The sequence below is a fragment of the Lonchura striata genome, chromosome 27, assembly GCF_046129695.1.
Source record: "Lonchura striata isolate bLonStr1 chromosome 27, bLonStr1.mat, whole genome shotgun sequence".
Classification (NCBI taxonomy): domain Eukaryota; kingdom Metazoa; phylum Chordata; class Aves; order Passeriformes; family Estrildidae; genus Lonchura; species Lonchura striata.
The window spans coordinates 1,392,296-1,410,603 of record NC_134629.1 but is presented as its reverse complement, the minus strand read 5'-3'; the positions used below and the strand labels follow the sequence as shown (position 1 = coordinate 1,410,603).

Sequence of the window (18,308 nt, the reverse complement as noted above, 5' to 3'; positions counted from 1 at the left end):
TGGCTTCAAAGCAAACCAGGGGGAGAGTCTAAGCCAGAATGACAATTGAATAAGAAAATTAAGATCAAGGCAATGATAGAGAAACACTGGCTTAATCTGACAGAGTCACGATATACCCTGACACCCCGTTGCTCAGGGTGGTGGTAGCAGGCTGATGAAATGGTGGCTGCAGTCCAGCTGGAGTGATGAACGTGATTCTGTCAAAGCAGTGATCCTGTAGAAGGGTCTGGTCTTCCTCTGCAGGTCCAGTGGTGCTTATGGAGCTCTTGTCCTCTGGGAATGCAGTAGGCAAGGTGGTCGTTGTGTTGCAAGGGTGAGATTATATCCAGGTAGGAATGCTTGGTTCCTCCCCCTGGGCGGAGCATCCCACAATGGGATGATGTAATTTTATCAGTGCTGCAGTGACACTCAATGGCCCATTAACAGAAGATGGCCCCTGGTGGGCGTTATCAGGGCTGAGCCATGGAAGAGATAAAGAACACTGCCCCACCTGTTGATAACAGTTTATGGAGATGGGGACTGAAAACACTTTTGGTTACATCTGACACTGTAACCTGAAACAGTGAGGCAATCCCTGCTCGGGGTGGAGGGTGAACACCACCCCCCTTACCCAAACTGGCTCCGGTGTAAAACCCCCACCCTGGGAAAGCCACGCACACAGGGGACAACGTCACACTTGCCCCGCTTCTAGGGAGATCTCTGACCCTGTCACTCCCTTGCTCTCTCCTCTTTTTCTTTCCATCTCTCTCACTTCACATTTACTGGTCAATAAAATCCACTTTGGATTTGGTCTCCTTAGCACCTGAATTGGGGCAGAGGCATTTCTCTAACAATTTTATTATCCAGATTGCAACATTATTTTACACAGTGAGTTCAGGGCTCTGTTGTCTGACCCCAGGTGCCTTTGACAACAGCATGTTTCTCTCCTCTGAGGAGTTTGTGGCTCTTTCTGGAGGAACTCTTGGAAGCTTGGATGCAGCTTCCTCTGAGTGACTTTTGGGAGAACTTACGAGGAAAATGGCTCTTGTGGGTGGCCAGTGTAAAGAAAATATTTTGTTTTCCTTCTTTGAAAATTCTGTTAAAATCACTGGAGGAAAGGGACCAAATGATACCAGCAAGACTGACAAGGATCATTCACCCCAAAGTGAGGAACACAAGGCTACTTAAATCCTACAAGAAGCCCAGCTCAAGTAGCTAAATTCTCAAATAACTTCTGAATTCACGGGCTTTGGGGGGAGAATCATTATTTTCTTGGTCCCTGTCACCTTTGTGATAGCTACACAGACCTTTCCCTTCCTTTAATAATCTGTATTGGGCCAACTTTCCATGTTTTTGGTTTTTTTTTTTTTTGGAACCTGCCAGCATCTGAGCTGGAGCTGTGCTGGAACTGATGAAATTTGGAATTGCCAGAGAATTGCTTCTGTTGTTTGTCTATTCATGTTTGGGATTTATTTGTGTTTCCATCAGAAATGACTTGTGGGAAGAGCAAATCTTCCTCAAGGCATTTTATGTAGGGTTAACTTTGATTTCTGCTGAGTTTGTTTTGTCCAGTGTCCAGGAGATGCTCAAGGGGTCTCTGGTTTTGGTTTGGCCCTAATTTACTTCTGATTTGTCTTTATCACTTAAAAACACCTGAAAAATGACTAAAAAGAGTATTGACCAGAGATGTCAGAAGTCCCACCATTTAAGAGGTATTTGAGGTGGACTTTACTGTTTGGGAACATATTCTGGAGGATTTGTAGGTTCTTGGGGGATATCTGGTAGTATTCTCCATATCTTTGCACTCCAAAACCCGAAGTGGATTTGTCTGTCACCTAAAGTGACTCAATCCTATCTCAAAATGGCTGGTTCTCACCTCAGTCCCATGCCAAAATTGCTCAATTCCTCAGCCTCCAGGATGAGATGGGGTTGGAAGGAGATCGGGAGAAGTGAGATCCAAATTTGAGGGTGTGGGGTCAGAATTGTGTGGGGCTGGGTGGGTGTGATTTATTTTGATAACAAGTAAAACTATCAGAATTATTAATTTCTGTCCCATTCATTTTCTGTCAGTTCTGATTTGATTTTCAGAGTGCTGCCTTCTCAGCTGATTTTGTTTGTGTCCTCCTGTCCCAGACTGAAAAGCAAGATGTGTTCTTTTTGCCATCTGCATGGCAGTTGTCCTGTGTTAAGTGGGCAGTTTTTCCTTATCTCTTCCACAATCAATCCTCCCTCAGGGGATACAGCTGCTGATAATGAACCATTGAATGTCACAGCATGACTGATAAGAAATGTGGAGAGTTTTGTAGATGAATGGCTTCGTGAGAAAGGACATGACTACGTGCAGTTAGTGAAGCAGTAGCTATAAATTGCACAGTGCAGCAATAGCAGATGTAGCAATAATATCTTATGTCCTTGGGTAAGCTGGTTCCCAACAGTAGAATGTTCAGCAAAAAGATAAATGTAAGGGAAAACAAAGCAAGCTCAGAAAGCTCCAAAGGCGGGGTTGACCTGTTTTTAATACACCAATGATGAGCCTAAGTTTTGCAATATGCATGAGCTTCATTATAACGGGTATAAGTGTACATGTGTGCTTGGAATAAACTGAGACTTGTTGACATTATAGAATGGACTTGTCTCCCGTCATTATTTACACAGGGAACGCATAAGAAAGGGGCAGGGTGAATGGGGGGAAGAAGGGAAAATTACAAACCCCCGCACTCCTCCTCGTCCTCATCATCCATTTACTCCTCCTCCTCGTCCTCCTCCTCCTCATCCTCGTCCTCCTTGTCCTCCTTGTCATCCTAGTCCTCCCCCTCCTCCTCCACCTCCTTTTCCTGCTCATCCTTATCCTCCTCCTCCTCAATGTCCTCCTACACATCCTCATTCTCATCCTCTTTATCCTCCTATACCTCCTCCTCCTCCTCGTCTTCCTTGTCCTCCTCCTCCTTGTCCTCCTTGTCCTCCTCGTCCTCCTTGTCCTCCTCATCCTTGTCCTTTTCCTCATCCTTGTCCTCCTCCTCATCCTCCTCCTCCTTATCCTCCGCATCCTTATCCTCCTCATCCTCCTCATTGTCCTCCTCATCCTCATTCTCCTCCTTCTCCTCCTCCTCATCTTCCTCCGCTTCCTCCTCTTCGTCCTCCCCATCCTGCTCATCCTCATCCTCCTCGTCCTTCTCCTCCTGGTCCTCCTCATCCTTGTCCTCCTCCTCTTTATTCTCCTCCTTGTCCTCCTCCTCCTCCTGTTCATCTTCTTTCTCCTCCTCCTCCTCTTCCTCGTCCTCCTTGTCCTCTGAATCTTCATCCTTTTCCTCATCCTCATCCTTCTCCTACTCGTCCTCGTATTCATCCTTCTCCTCCTCCTCCTCCTCGTTGTCCTCCTCCTCCTCAACCTCATCATCCTCCTTGTCCTTGTCCTCTCTCTTCCTCCTCCTATTCCTCCTCTTCATGCTTCTCTGCCTCCTCCTCTTCCTTGTTCTCCTCCTCCTCCCCATCTTCCTTATACTTGCCCTAGTCCTTGTCGTCCTCCTCCTCCTCTTCCTCCTCCTGCTCCTCCCCTTTCTCCTCCCCCTCCTCATCCTCGTTGTCATTGTCCTCCTCCTCATCCTCCTCATCATCGTCATTCTTCTCTTCCTCCTCGTCCTCCTCCTCATCCTCCTCCTCCTCCTCGTCCTCCTGCTCATCCTCCTCATCATCCTCCTTGTCATCTGCATCTTCATCCTTTTCCTCATCATTATCCTTCTCCTCCTCGTCCTACACCTCCTTGTCATCGTCCTTGTCCTCCTCCTCGTCCTCCTCATTCTCGTCCTCCTCCTTCTCGTCCTCGTACTCCTCCTCCTCCTCCTCCTCCTCCTCCTCCTCCTCCTCCTCCTCCTCCTCCTCGTCCTTCTCCTACTCATCCTCGTCCTCATCCTCCCCCTCCTTCTCCTCCACCCCCTCCTCTTCCTCCTCCTCTTCCTCCTCCTCCTCCTAGTCAACTTCATTCACGTCCTCGTCCTCCTCCTCCTCATCCTCCTCCTGCTAGTCATCCTCCTCCTCCTAATCCTCATCCTCCTCCTCCTCCTCGTCCTCATCCTCCTCGTCCTCGTCTTCGTCCTCCTCCTCTTCATCCTCGTCCTCCTCCTCCTCATCCTCCTTGTCCTTGTCCTCGTCCTCCTCTTCGTCCTCCTCGTCCTCCTCATCCTCCTCTTGGACCTCGTCCCCAACCTCATCCTCGTCCTCCTCCTCGTCCTCCTCCTCCTCGTTTTCGTCCTCCTCCTCCTCATCATCCTCGTTTTCGTCCTCGTCCTCCACGTCCTCGTCCTCGTCCTCCTCTCGTCCTCCTCCTCCTCCTCCTCCTCTTCGTCCTCCTCCGACTCGTCCTCATGCTCGTCCTCCTCCTCGTCCTCGTTCTCCTCCTCCTCATCCTCCTCGTCCTCCTCCTCCTCGTCCTCCTTCTCCTCCTAATCCTCCTCCTCCTCCTCGTCCTCGTCCTCGTCCTCGTCCTCGTCCTCGTCCTCGTCCTCGTCCTCGTCCTCGTCCTCGTCCTCGTCCTTGTCCTCGTCCTCCTCCGACTCGTCCTCCACCTCCTCGTCCTCCTCGTCCGCCTCCTCCTCTTCGTCGTCCTCCTTCTGGTCCTCGTCCTGCTCCTCATCCTCCTCCTCCTCTTCATCCTCCTCCTCGTCCTAGTCCTTGCCCTCGTCCTCCTACTACTCATTCTCCTCCTCCTCAACATCCTCCTCCTCCTCCTCGTCCTCCTCCTCCTCCTCTTTTTCCTCCTCCTCCTCCTCCTCCTAATCCTCGTCCTCGTCCTCCTCCTCATCCTCCTCCTCCTCTATGTCCTCCTCCTCCTGTTCCTCGTCCTCGTCCTCGTCCTCGGCCTCCTCCTCCTCATCCTCCTCCTCGTCCTCCGCCTCCTCAAACTCTTCCTCCTTGTCCTCATCCTCCTCCTACTCCTCCTCCTCCTCCTCCTCGTCCGCGTCCTCGTCGTCCTCCTCCTCCTCCTCCTCCTCCTCCTCCTCTTCGTCCTCCTCCGACTCGTCCTCATGCTCGTCCTCCTCCTCGTCCTCGTTCTCCTCCTCCTCATCCTCCTCGTCCTCCCACTCGTCGTCCTCCTCCTCTTTGTCCTCCTCCTCCTCCTCCTCGTCCTCACCTCGTCCTCGTCCTCCTCCCCTGCCTCCTCCTCCTCCTCCTCCTCCTCCTCTTCCTCCTCCTCCTCCTCCTCCTCCTCCTCCTCCTCTTCCTCCCGCTCCTCCTCCTCATGCTCGTCCTCGACCTCGGTCTCGTCATCCTCGGCTTCCTCGTCCTCCTCGTCCTCCTCCTCCTCGTCCTCCTTCTCCTCCTAATCCTCCTCCTCCGCCTCGTCCTCGTCCTCCTGGTCCTCGTCCTCGTCCTCGTCCTCGTCCTCGTCCTCGTCCTCGTCCTCGTCCTCGTCCTCCTCCGACTCGTCCTCCACCTCCTCGTCCTCCTCGTCTTCCTCCTCCTCTTCCTCGTCCTCCTCCTCCTCGTCCGCCTCCTCCTCTTCGTCGTCCTCCTTCTGGTCCTCGTCCTGCTCCTCCTCCTCCGCCTCCTCTTCATCCTCCTCCTCGTCCTAGTCCTTGTCCTCGTCCTCCTACTACTCATTCTCCTCCTCCTCATCCTCCTCCTCCTCAACATCCTCCTCCTCCTCCTCGTCCTCCTCCTCCTCCTCTTTTTCCTCCTCCTCCTCCTCCTCCTCCTAATCCTCGTCCTCGTCCTCCTCCTCATCCTCCTCCTCCTCTATGTCCTCCTCCTCCTGTTCCTCGTCCTCGTCCTCGTCCTCGGCCTCCTCCTCCTCGTCCTCCTCCTCCTCCTCCTCCTCATCCTCCTCCTCGTCCTCCGCCTCCTCAAACTCTTCCTCCTCGTCCTCGTCCTCCTCCTCCTCGTCCTCCTCCTCCTCCTCCTCCTCGTCCTCCTCCTCATCCTCGTCCTCCTCCTCCTCGTCCTCCTCCTCGTCCTCGTCCTCCTTTTCCTCCTCCTTGTCCTCCTCCTCCTCATCCTTGTCCTCCTCCTCCTCCTCGTCCTCCTCCTCGTCCTCCTCCTCCTCGTCCTCCTCCTCCTCCTTGTCCTCCTCCTCCTCCTCCTCGTCCTACTCCTCCTCCTCGTCCTCCTCCCCTGTAGTAGATAGGGACAGGCGAACGGAAGATTTTGGGATGTGACGGAAAGAAAGACCCCTTCCCCCTCTCACCCTGCAACATGTTATCCATTACCCCAAAGAATGTAACCACACCTAACCCAGTAGTTTTCCACTCCTGACTAACCCTAGAGACCCTACCAACCCTCCCTGACGTAGCAGAGTCCCCCAAGACTATTTAAACCCATGAGATAAGATAATAAACGCTTTCGACCGTCCACCACATTGGTGTCCAGCGCGTGTTGTTAGCCCGAGTGGCCCAGGGGAGACTGGGCTGCTGTGCTGTTCCTTGAAACCAGGTCGCCTTGCCTTCCCCTGAAGGCAACATAACTGGTGCCGAAGCCCGGGAATAATTCGCTCGGGTAGCGGGTGTCGCCTGGACAAGAGCAGCGGCCAGACCGGTGAGACCGTGTTCTCGGCAAGGGAGACGTCCCAGGACCCGCAGTCGTCATGGACGCCACTGCCAGGATCGTAAGTGAGGTTCATAAGCAATGGGGAATTGAGTGTAAGCTCAAAGACTTTTATCTTGCTATAGCAAGGCTGCTTGAGCTTGGGGCAATTGAACGCCCTGTGGATGTTTTGCATCCAGAAATATGGGAAAAATGCACAGCTGCGCTGGCCGAGGACACGAAATCCTCAAGCAGCGGCAAATGCCTTAAGGCGTGGGGAAAAGTAGAGAAAGCCCTGCGCAGAGCAATAGAAGAGCAAGAGACATGGAGCGCAGCGCGTACGTGTTTATTGGTTACACCCAAGCTAGGGGTAGGAGCAGCAACGCAAACTACCCCTGAGGACGATCCGCCCGGGAGTGGGGATCCGGGGGGGCCCGGCGCGTCACCCCCCTCCCCGGGCCGGGGCCCGGGGCCCCCCGTGGAAACCTCCCAAAAATCCGTGGCTTCCCCATCCGCCCCGCCACCGCCGGTCGGTGATCCGGTACCGGAGGTGCAGCGGCATGCAGAGTTCTGTCGGCGGGGACTGGCGGGGGAAGCCAGAGGCGCGGGAGCCGCGGCTCGGGAGGGGATCCTGCCCACGCCGCCTCCATACGCCTTTGAAAATGGCGCCGGCAGCCAAGGGGAGGGGCAGGGCGCGGGCAGTCTCGGCACGAAGAGCCCAGAGGCGCGGAGTTTCGCTAATGCGCATGTGCGGGAGAAAGAGGAGGAGAGTGGCAGAGGGCTCGGAGCCTATCGGCAGCCACGCCTGACGCCGCCACCATGTAAGGGAGAAACCCACCCCTGCAGGAGGCAGGGCGAGCCCGGGGGGCGGCAGCGGCGCCACCCCCGGGGGGAGGAGCAGGGTCGGAGCCGCGCAAAATGGCACCGAGCCCCGGAAGTGCGCTGGCATTCGACTTCCGACTCTGAGTCCAGCAGCAGCTCCGGCAGCTCGGAAGAACTGTCGGGAGCCAGCTGGGACTCTGAGACGAAGAGAATAGAGCCAATGCAATTTAAAACAAAACCAAGTAAAGCTTTAAGCTGCACCGAAAAGCAGCCACAATACGAACCAGCCCAGTTTACCGACTGGGGAGAAATAAAAATAGCCTGTGCCGAATGGTCCCCAGCGGCCACCGTACAAGCCTTCCCAGTGAGGATCACCGGCCCGGAAGGGAACCAGCAGAGGGTATATGCCCCGGTAAACCCAAAAGATGTACAATCAATTGTCAAAGCCATTGCAGAAAAAGGAATCAATTCGGCCATGGTCTCCACATTAATCGATGGTCTTTTTAGTAATGACGACCTGCTTCCCTTTGATATTGAGCGAATAGGTCGCATGATACTTGATGGTGCGGGAATGATTGTGTTTAGACAAAAATGGGAGGATAATTGTATAAAGCTATTAGCCCAAGCATCTGGCGCGAGGCAGCCACTACACAGATCGACTTTATCCAGGCTTATGGGAAAGCACGATGATATGATCACGCCTCAGCAACAAGCCATGCAGATGCGGGCTGAGGAGGTCAGGGCGACCACTCGGGCTGCCAGGGAGGCTATTCGTGCAGCCTCCCGGGTCGTAGCCAAGCCGTCGCCGTGGTCCACCGTGAGGCAGGCAGAGAGTGAAAGCTTCACACAGTTCGTAGATCGCCTGCAGGCAGCAATAGACTCCTCTACCCTGCCGGCAGAGGCAAAGGGCCCCGTGGTATCTGACTGCTTGCGCCAGCAGTGCAACTCTGTCACCAAAGATATCTTACGTTCCCTGCCAGCCGGAGCCAGCCTGGCTGACATGATCAGACATGTAGTGAGGGAAGAACACCTGACACCCATTCAGGCAGCCGTCCACACCCTGACCAGTGCCATGGCGTGTTTCAAGTGTGGTGAGGCAGGTCACATCGCGGTGAGCTGTCCCCAGCCGGCACGGCAGCCCGCCGCAGCGCCTCCACCCCAAGCACGCCCGAGAGGAGCCTGTTGGAGCTGCGGGAGGAAAGGACATCTAGCCAAGGAATGCAGGTCCCGGCCCCAGGGAAACGGGAGAGGGAGGGGGCGTGCGGGCTGCACCCAGCCTCCTCCCGCTGTGAATGCAAGGCAGCCCATCTATGCCAACCCCCAGTGGGACGGGGCGCCCTTATACCCCATACCCACACAGGAGGCAGCCAGCTTGGTACCCTCGCCAGCGAATTTCGCAACACAGCCTGCGGTACCTTTGTACCCACTACCGCCGCAAGCAGCGCCCGTGCCGCAGGGTCAGCAGGGGACGCCCCAGAACGGGACCCCTGGGTGGCCCTGGCCATGAAAATAGGGAAGGAGCCACCGAAGGTGTGGGGGACGTGCCGCCTTTATGGCAGTCAGGACCCCCATGTCATAGGGCTTCAGTTTTGGGCAGACACAGGAGCAGACTGCTCGATTTTTCCCCAAGCACTGTGGCCCCGACACTGGCAATGCAAAGAAGTCCCCCCAGTGAACAGAGTGAGAGGGCCATCCCGGACTTAAAAATCACCAGACCCCGTATGGGTCGAGCAGTGGCCCCTGTCAAAGCCTCGAATGGCAGCCTTGCTGGAACTGGTTGACCTCGAGCTGCAAAAGGGTCACATAGAACCCTCCACCAGCCTGTGGAACACCCCTGTGTTTGTATGCTAGAAGCTACCTTTCTAACCCTAAACAAAACCAAACCGAACCTGACTAACTCCTGTTGGCTTTGTTATGATGTTAAACCCCCTTTCTACGAAGGCATTGCTTTAGACACCCCCTTCAGTTACTCCACAGCCAGTGCCCCCCACCAGTGCAGATGGGACACTCCCCGCAGAGGAATCACCCTGAGTCAAATCACAGGACAAGGCAAATGTTTTGATAATGCAACTTTAGCAAAGCAGAAAGGCAACTTCTGCACTAAAGTTGTCAAGCCCAACAGAAAGACCAATAAATGAGTGGTCCCATCCGCATCTGGGATGTGGGTTTGCCAGCGATCCGGAGTGAGTCCTTGTGTGTTCCTTGCCAAATTTAATGACTCTATTGACTTCTGCGTCCAAGTTCTGATTGTTCCTAGGGTCCTGTACCACTCAGATGAAGAAGTGTACCACCTTTTCGAAGAACCTGACAGACTCCACAAAAGAGAAATAATCACAGGTATAACTATCGCAATGCTGCTCGGCCTGGGAGCAGCTGGTACAGCCACGAGTGTCTCAGCCATCGCAACCCAACAGCACGGACTCTCTCAGCTACAAATGACCATCAATGAAGACCTGCAGAGGATCGAGAAATCCATCTCCTATCTAGAAAAATCAGTCTCTTCGCTTTCAGAAGTAGTTTTACAGAATAGGCGAGGACTGGACCTCTTGTTCATGCAACAAGGAGGGCTGTGTGCAGCTTTGAAAGGGGAATGCTGCTTTTATGCAGATCATACGGGAGTCGTTAAAGACTCCATGGCAGAACTCCGAGATAGACTGGCACAGAGAAAGAGAGACAAGGAAACCCAGCAGAGCTGTTTCGAATCCTGGTTCAATCAATCACCTTGGCTCACCACTTTAATTTCTGCCCTGGTAGGTCCACTGGCAATACTGCTTTTAGCTGTTACCATAGGACCATGCCTGCTGAACAAGCTAGTCTCATTTGTTCAGGCCCGTCTAGAACGGGCAAACATTCTGTTTGTAGGCCAGCAACAAATGCTGTAAACCAAAAACTGCGAATACAGGCAGCTGCAAAAGCCTTCAAAACTCACCTTGCGAGATTTACTCAGGTTTACCAAAAACCCTTTTTTCCTTACCAAGTTACAAGTTTGTGCCTCACTCCAGTGCCTATATCTACGACTACCTCATGTTACTTATGAAAAGGAGGGGGGAGATGTAGTAGATAGGGACAGGCGAACGGAAGATTTCGGGATGTGACGGAAAGAAAGACCCCTTCCCCCTCTCACCCTGCAACATGTTATCCATTACCCCAAAGAATGTAACCACACCTAACCCAGTAGTTTTCCACTCCTGACTAACCCTAGAGACCCTACCAACCCCCCCTGACGTAGCAGAGTCCCCCAAGACTATTTAAACCCATGAGATAAGATAATAAACGCTTTCGACCGTCCACCACATTGGTGTCCAGCGCGTGTTGTTAGCCCGAGCGGCCCAGGGGAGACTGGGCTGCCGTGCGGTTCCTTGAAACCAGGTCGCCTTGCCTTCCCCTGAAGGCAACACTCCCCCTCCTCCTCGTCCTCCTCCTCCTCGTCCTCATCCTCGTCCTCGTCCTCCTTTTCCTCCTCCTCGTCCTCCCCCTCCTCGTCCTCCTCCTCCTCATCCTCCTCCTCCTCATCCTCCTCGTCCTCATCCTCCTCCTCGTCCTCCTCCTCCTCGTCCTCCTCCTCCTCCTCGTCCTCCTCCTCCTCGTCCTCCTCCTCCTCATCCTCCTCGTCCTCCTCCTCGTCCTCCTCCTCCTTTTCCTCCTCCTCGTCCTCCCCCTCCTCGTCCTCCTCCTCCTCATCCTCCTCCTCCTCATCCTCCTCGTCCTCATCCTCCTCCTCGTCCTCCTCCTCCTCGTCCTCCTCCTCCTCCTCGTCCTCCTCCTCCTCGTCCTCCTCCTCCTCATCCTCCTCGTCCTCCTCCTCGTCCTCCTCCTCCTCCTCCTCATCCTCTTCCTCCTCCTCGTCCTCCCCCTCCTCGTCCTCCTCCTCCTCATCCTCCTCCTCCTCATCCTCCTCGTCCTCATCCTCCTCGTCCTCATCCTCGTCCTCGTCCTCCTTTTCCTCCTCCTCGTCCTCCCCCTCCTCGTCCTCCTCCTCCTCATCCTCCTCCTCCTCATCCTCCTCGTCCTCATCCTCCTCCTCGTCCTCCTCCTCCTCGTCCTCCTCCTCCTCCTCGTCCTCCTCCTCCTCGTCCTCCTCGTCCTCATCCTCCTCCTCGTCCTCCTCATCCTCGTCCTCCTCCTCCTCGTCTTCATCCTCCTCCTCCTCCTCCTCCTCCTCCTCCTCCTCCTCCTCCTCCTCCTCCTCCTCCTCGTATTCGTCCTCCTCCTCGTCCTCCTCCTCCTCCTCCTCATCCTCCTCCTCGTCCTCCTCCTCCTCTTCCTCCTCGTCCTCCTCCTCCTCGTCCTCATCCTCCTCGTCCTCCTCCTCCTCCTCCTCATCCTCCTCCTCGTCCTCCTCCTCCTCCTCTTCAGCCTCCTCCTCCTCCTCGATCCCTCGTCCTCCTTCTCCTCCTCCTCCTGCTCCTCCTGCTCCTCGTCCTCGTCCTCGTCCTTGTCCTGCTCCTCCTCGTCCTCCTTTTCTTCCTCGTCCTCCTCGTCCTCCTCATCATCCTCCTCGTACTCCTCCTCCTCGTCTTCGTCATCATCGTCCTCCTCGTCCTCCTCGTCTTCGTCCTCCTCCTCCTCGTCCTCCTCCTCATCCTCCTCCTCTTCCTCCCCCTCCTCCTCGTCCTCCTCCTCGTCCTCCTCCTCTTTGTCCTCCTCCTCCTCGTCCTCGTCCTCCTCCTCCTCCTCCTCCTCCTCGTCCTCCTCCTCATCCTCCTCCTCCTCTTTGTCCTCCTCCTCCTCCTCCTCGTCCTCCTACTCATCCTCATCCTCCTCCTCCTCGTCCGCCTCCTCCTCGTCCTCCTCCTAGTCCTCGTCCTCCTTTTCCTCCTCCTCGTCCTCCTCCTCGTCCTCGTCCTCCTTTTCTTCCTCCTCGTCCTCCTCCTCCTCATCCTCGTCCTCCTCGTCCTCCTCCTCCTCCTCGTCCTCCTCCTCATCCTCGTCCTCCTCCACTTCAGCCTCCCCCTCCTCGTCCTCCTCGTCCTCGTCCTCGTCCTCGTCCTCCTCCTCCTCCTCCTGCTCCCCGTCCTCATCCTCCTCCTCGTCCTCCTCCTCCTCTTCCTCCTCGTCCTCCTCCTCCTCGTCCTCCTCCTCCTCGTCCTCCTCCTCCTCCTCATCCTCCTCCTCGTCCTCCTCCTCCTCTGCTTCTCGTCCTCCTCCTCCTCGTCCTCCTCCTCCTCGTCCTCGTCCTCCTCCTCCTCCTCATCCTCCTCCTCGTCCTCCTCCTCCTCTTCCTCCTCGTCCTCGCCCTCTTCCTCTTCAGCCTCCTCCTCCTCCTCGATCCCTCGTCCTCCTTCTCCGCCTCCTCCTGCTCCTCCTGCTCCTCTTCCTTGTCCTCGTCCTCGTCCTGCTCCTCCTCATCATCCTCCTCCTCCTCGTCCTCCTTGTCCTCCTCATCCTCCTCCTCATCCTCCTCCTCCTCGTCTTCGTCGTCGTCCTCCTCCTCCTCGTCCTCCTCCTCCTCGTCCTCCTCCTCATCCGCCTCCTCTTCGTTCTCCTCCTCCTCGTCCTCCTCCTCGTCCTCCTCCTCTTTGTCCTCCTCCTCCTCGTCCTCGTCCTCCTCCTCCTCGTCCTCGTCCTCCTCCTCCTCGTCCTCCTCCTCGTCCTCCTCCTCCTCTTTGTCCTCCTCCTCCTCCTCCTCGTCCTCCTCCTCCTCGTCCTCGTCCTCCTCCTCCTCGTCCTCCTCCTCGTCCTCCTACTCCGCCTCCTTTTCCTCCTCCTCGTCCTCCTCCTCCTCATCCTCATCCTCCTCGTCCTCGTCCTCCTCCTCGTCCTCCGCCTCCTCGTCCTCCTCCTCCTCATCCTCCTCCTCGTCCTCCTCCTCCTCGTCCTCCTCCTCTTCCTCGTCCTCCACCTCCTGCTCCTTTTTGTCCTCCTCCTGGTCCTCCTCCTCCTCTTTGTCCTCCTCCTCCTCCTCCTCGTCCTCCTCCTCCTCGTCTTCGTCCTCCTCCTCCTCCTCGTTTTCCTCCTCCTCGTCCTCCTCCTCCACATCCTCGTCCTCCTCGTCCTCCTCCTCGCCCTCCTCCTCCTCGTCCTCGTCCTCCTTTTCCTCCTCCTCGTCCTCCTCCTCCTCGTCCTCCTCCTCCTCGTCTTCGTCCTCCTCCTCCTCCTCCTCGTCCTCCTCCTCGTGCTCCTCCTCCTCGTCCTCCTCCTCCTCCTCCTCCTCCTCCTCCTCCTCGTCTTCGTCCTCCTCATCCTTCTCCTCGTCCTCCTCATCCTCGTCCTCCTCCTCCTCGTCTTCATCCTCCTCCTCCTCCTCCTCGTATTCGTCCTCCTCCTCGTCCTCCTCCTCCTCCTCCTCATCCTCCTCCTCGTCCTCCTCCTCCTCTTCCTCCTCGTCCTCCTCCTCCTCGTCCTCATCCTCCTCGTCCTCCTCCTCCTCATCCTCCTCCTCGTCCTCCTCCTCCTCCTCTTCAGCCTCCTCCTCCTCCTCGATCCCTCGTCCTCCTTCTCCTCCTCCTCCTGCTCCTCCTGCTCCTCGTCCTCGTCCTCGTCCTTGTCCTGCTCCTCCTCGTCCTCCTTTTCTTCCTCGTCCTCCTCGTCCTCCTCATCATCCTCCTCGTCCTCCTCCTCCTCGTCTTCGTCATCATCGTCCTCCTCCTCCTCCTCGTCTTCGTTCTCCTCCTCCTCGTCCTCCTCCTCATCCTCCTCCTCTTCCTCCCCCTCCTCCTCGTCCTCCTCCTCGTCCTCCTCCTCTTTGTCCTCCTCCTCCTCGTCCTCGTCCTCCTCCTCCTCCTCCTCGTCCTCCTCCTCATCCTCCTCCTCCTCTTTGTCCTCCTCCTCCTCCTCCTCGTCCTCCTACTCATCCTCATCCTCCTCCTCCTCGTCCGCCTCCTCCTCGTCCTCCTCCTAGTCCTCGTCCTCCTTTTCCTCCTCCTCGTCCTCCTCCTCGTCCTCGTCCTCCTTTTCCTCCTCCTCGTCCTCCTCCTCCTCATCCTCGTCCTCCTCGTCCCCCTCCTACTCCTCGTCCTCCTCCTCCTCGTCCTCCTCCTCCTCCTCGTCCTCCTCCTCATCCTCGTCCTCCTCCACTTCAGCCTCCCCCTCCTCGTCCTCCTCGTCCTCATCCTCCTCCTCGTCCTCCTCCTCCTCTTCCTCCTCGTCCTCCTCCTCCTCGTCCTCCTCCTCCTCGTCCTCCTCCTCCTCCTCATCCTCCTCCTCGTCCTCCTCCTCCTCTGCTTCTCGTCCTCCTCCTCCTCGTCCTCCTCCTCCTCGTCCTCGTCCTCCTCCTCCTCCTCATCCTCCTCCTCGTCCTCCTCCTCCTCTTCCTCCTCGTCCTCGTCCTCCTCCTCTTCAGCCTCCTCCTCCTCCTCGATCCCTCGTCCTCCTTCTCCGCCTCCTCCTGCTCCTCCTGCTCCTCTTCCTCGTCCTCGTCCTCGTCCTGCTCCTCCTCATCCTCCTCCTCCTCCTCGTCCTCCTTGTCCTCCTCATCCTCCTCCTCATCCTCCTCCTCCTCGTCTTCGTCGTCGTCCTCCTCCTCCTCGTCTTCGTCCTCCTTTTCCTCCTCCTCGTCCTCCTCCTCCTCGTCCTCCTCCTCATCCGCCTCCTCTTCGTCCTCCTCCTCCTCGTCCTCCTCCTCGTCCTCCTCCTCTTTGTCCTCCTCCTCCTCCTCCTCGTCCTCCTCCTCCTCGTCCTCGTCCTCCTCCTCCTCGTCCTCCTCCTCGTCCTCCTCCTCCTCTTTGTCCTCCTCCTCCTCCTCCTCGTCCTCCTCCTCCTCGTCCTCGTCCTCCTCCTCCTCGTCCTCCTCCTCGTCCTCCTACTCCGCCTCCTTTTCCTCCTCCTTGTCCTCCTCATCCTCCTCCTCATCCTCCTCCTCCTCGTCTTCGTCGTCGTCCTCCTCCTCCTCGTCTTCGTCCTCCTTTTCCTCCTCCTCGTCCTCCTCCTCCTCGTCCTCCTCCTCATCCGCCTCCTCTTCGTCCTCCTCCTCCTCGTCCTCCTCCTCGTCCTCCTCCTCTTTGTCCTCCTCCTCCTCCTCCTCGTCCTCCTCCTCCTCGTCCTCGTCCTCCTCCTCCTCGTCCTCCTCCTCGTCCTCCTCCTCCTCTTTGTCCTCCTCCTCCTCCTCCTCGTCCTCCTCCTCCTCCTCCTCGTCCTCCTCCTCCTCGTCCTCCTCCTCGTCCTCCTACTCCACCTCCTTTTCCTCCTCCTCGTCCTCCTCCTCCTCATCCTCATCCTCCTCGTCCTCGTCCTCCTCCTCGTCCTCCGCCTCCTCGTCCTCCTCCTCCTCATCCTCCTCCTCGTCCTCCTCCTCCTCGTCCTCCTCCTCTTCCTCGTCCTCCACCTCCTGCTCCTTTTTGTCCTCCTCCTGGTCCTCCTCCTCCTCTTTGTCCTCCTCCTCCTCCTCCTCGTCCTCCTCCTCCTCGTCTTCGTCCTCCTCCTCCTCCTCGTTTTCCTCCTCCTCGTCCTCCTCCTCCTCGTCTTCGTCCTCCTCCTCCTCCTCCTCGTCCTCCTCCTCGTCCTCCTCCTCGTCGTTGTCCTCCTTTTTCTCCTCCTCATCCTCGTCCTCCTCGTCCTCGTCCTCCTCCTAGTCCTCTTCCTCCTCTTTATCCTCCTCCTCCTCCTCCTCGTCCTCCTCTTCCTCTTCCTCGTCCTCCTCCTCCTCCTCCTCGTCCACCTCCTCCTCGTCCTCCTCCTCCTCGTCCTCCTCCTCGTCCTCCTTCTCCTCCTCCTGCTCCTCGTCCTCGTCCTCGTCCTCGTCCTCGTCCTCGTCCTCGTCCTGGTCCTCATCCTCGTCCTCGTCCTCGTCCTCGTCCTGCTCCTCCTCGTCCTCCTCCTCCTCCTCGTCCTCCTCGTCCTCCTCATCCTCCTCCTCGTCCTCCTCCTCCTCGTCCTCCTTCTCCTCATCTTCGTCCTCCTCCTCCTCCTCGTCCTCCTCCTCCTCTTTGTCCTCCTCCTCCTCCTCCTCCTCCTCCTCCTCCTCCTCCTCCTCGTACTCGTCCTCATCCTCCTCCTTGTCCTCCTCCTCCTCTTTGTCCTCCTCCTCCTGCTCCTCGTCCACGTCCTCGTCCTCGTCATCATCGTCCTGTCCTCCTCCGCCTCCTCCTCGTCCTCCTCCTCCTCATTCTCCTCCTCCTCGTCCTCCTCCTCCTCCTCCTCATCCTCGTCGTCCTCCTTATCGTCCTCCTCCTCCTCGTTGTCGTCCTCCTCCTCGTCCTCCTCGTCCTCATCCTCTTTGTCCTCCTCCTCCTCTTTTTCCTCCTCCTCCTCCTCCTCCTTCTCCTCCTCCTCGTCCTCCTCCTCCTCTTTGTCCTCTTCCTCCTCCTCCTCCTCCTCCTCCTCCTCCTCCTCCTCCTCCTCGTACTCGTCCTCATCCTCCTCCTCGTCCCCCTCCTCCTCTTTGTCCTCCTTCTCCTGCTCCTCGTCCTCGTCCTCGTCCTTGTCCTCCTGTCCTCCTTGGCCTCCTCCTCCTCTTCCTCCTCCTCCTCCTTCTCTTCCTCCTGCTTTTCTTCCTCCTTCTCCTCCTCAACTTCATCCTCGTCCTCGTCCTCCTCCTCCTCCTCCTGCTGCTCCTCCTCCTCCTCCTCCTCCTCTGAGTGTGGTTCTCAGGATTCAATGACTCCAGGCTTCCAGGAACCTGGAACTCTGGGATTCCATGGCTCTGTGACCCCATGGATGGATTCAGGACTGTCTCCAAGGCCACAAGGGAACGTTGGTGCCAGCGGGAGGAGCTGCAGTGCAGGGGCACCAACAGCTGAGAGGCGACTGCAGCTGCTGCTGCTGCTGCTGCTGCTGCTGCTGCTGCTGCTGCTGCTGCTGCTGTTCTTGGAGGTGCTGCTGGCAGTGGCAGGGCCCTGGTGTGGCTGAGCGTTGCCATCTCAGCCTGCGAGCTCCTGGGAGCTCAGGACAGGGCCAGGACTGACCCAGGTTGGCAACGCACTTGAGGACGGACACAGAGAATGGAAAGTGCCCATGGAGTGGTTCCGAGCAGGTCTGTGGGAAGGAGGAGGGAGGGAGGATGAATCCCCTGCCCAAGGCTGCCAAGGGAAGGCTTTCGGAGGGAAAGCAAGCCTTGACCTGACACTAAGTCCTTCAAGGGCTCAGTTGCCCACGCTGAGCAGGATTTCATTGCGCAGAACTGACAGGGCCAGATCCAGGGATGGGGAGGACATCGAGGCAGGCTTCAGTTGAGCAAATTCTGCACTGCTGACAAAGAGAGAGACTACAGCCAGGTGAGGGAGGCAGGTTGAAAAGGCTTTGTGCCGTCCCTGCTCAGAAGGGATCCTCAGCACAGCCCTGACGATCTGTTCATAGGAGAAAACAATGAACACAAAACAACAAAATGATAAACTGCTAGTAACCACAAGAAGCCCAAGTTCCCTGAGGTGGGAATTGGAGCAGGAGAGCTTGAGGATCTGTGGGATATCACAGAAGAACTGGCCCAGAGCTTTGCCATGGCACAGGGGCATGGAAAATGTATTGGCTGTGTGCAGCAGAGCATTGAGAAAGGCACTAGCCCAGGCAGCTGCTGCCATGTGGGCACAAGCTCTGCTGCCCAGGAGGGTCCCATAGTGCAGGGCTTTGCAGATGGACACATAGCGGTCATAGCACATGATGGTCAGCAGGAAATATTCTGTTGCAGCACAGAAAAGGAAAAAACAATCTGTGCAGCACATCCTGTGTAGGAGATGTTCCTGGTGTCCCAGAGGGAATTGTGCATGGCTTTGGGGACAGTGGTGCAGATGGAGCCCAGGTCGCTGAGGGCCAGGTTGAGCAGGAAGAAGAACATGGGCGTGTGCAGGTGGTGGCCGCAGGCTACGGCGCTGATGATGAGGCCGTTGCCCAGGAGGGCAGCCAGGGAGATGCCCAGGAAGAGGCAGAAGTGCAGGAGCTGCAGCTGCCGCGTGTCTGCCAGTGCCAGCAGGAGGAAGTGGCTGATGGAGCTGCTGTTGGACATTTGCTGTGGCTGCACATGGGCACCTGTTCATGGAGAAAGGACAGGGACAAGTCAGGAGAGGCTGCTTGGAGCCAAACCTGGGCCATTCCCTGCAGCCTGTCCTGCTGGGACTCAC

At 57.1% G+C, this 18,308-nt stretch overlaps 1 protein-coding gene across 1 annotated transcript; it reads right to left on the bottom strand.

Moving 5' to 3' along the window:
- Positions 1-17,336: 17,336 nt before the first annotated feature.
- On the bottom strand, positions 17,337-17,877 carry LOC144247545 (olfactory receptor 14J1-like). Its single transcript, XM_077788553.1, has one exon. It carries the CDS (start codon positions 17,847-17,849, stop codon positions 17,337-17,339), a length of 513 nt encoding a protein of 170 aa, XP_077644679.1. The 5' UTR covers positions 17,850-17,877.
- Positions 17,878-18,308: the final 431 nt, after the last annotated feature.

Coding starts and splice junctions, on each gene's coding strand:
- LOC144247545 (XM_077788553.1), bottom strand. CDS start 17,849: ATGTGCTATGACCGCTATGTGTCCATCTGCAAAGCCCTGCACTATGGG.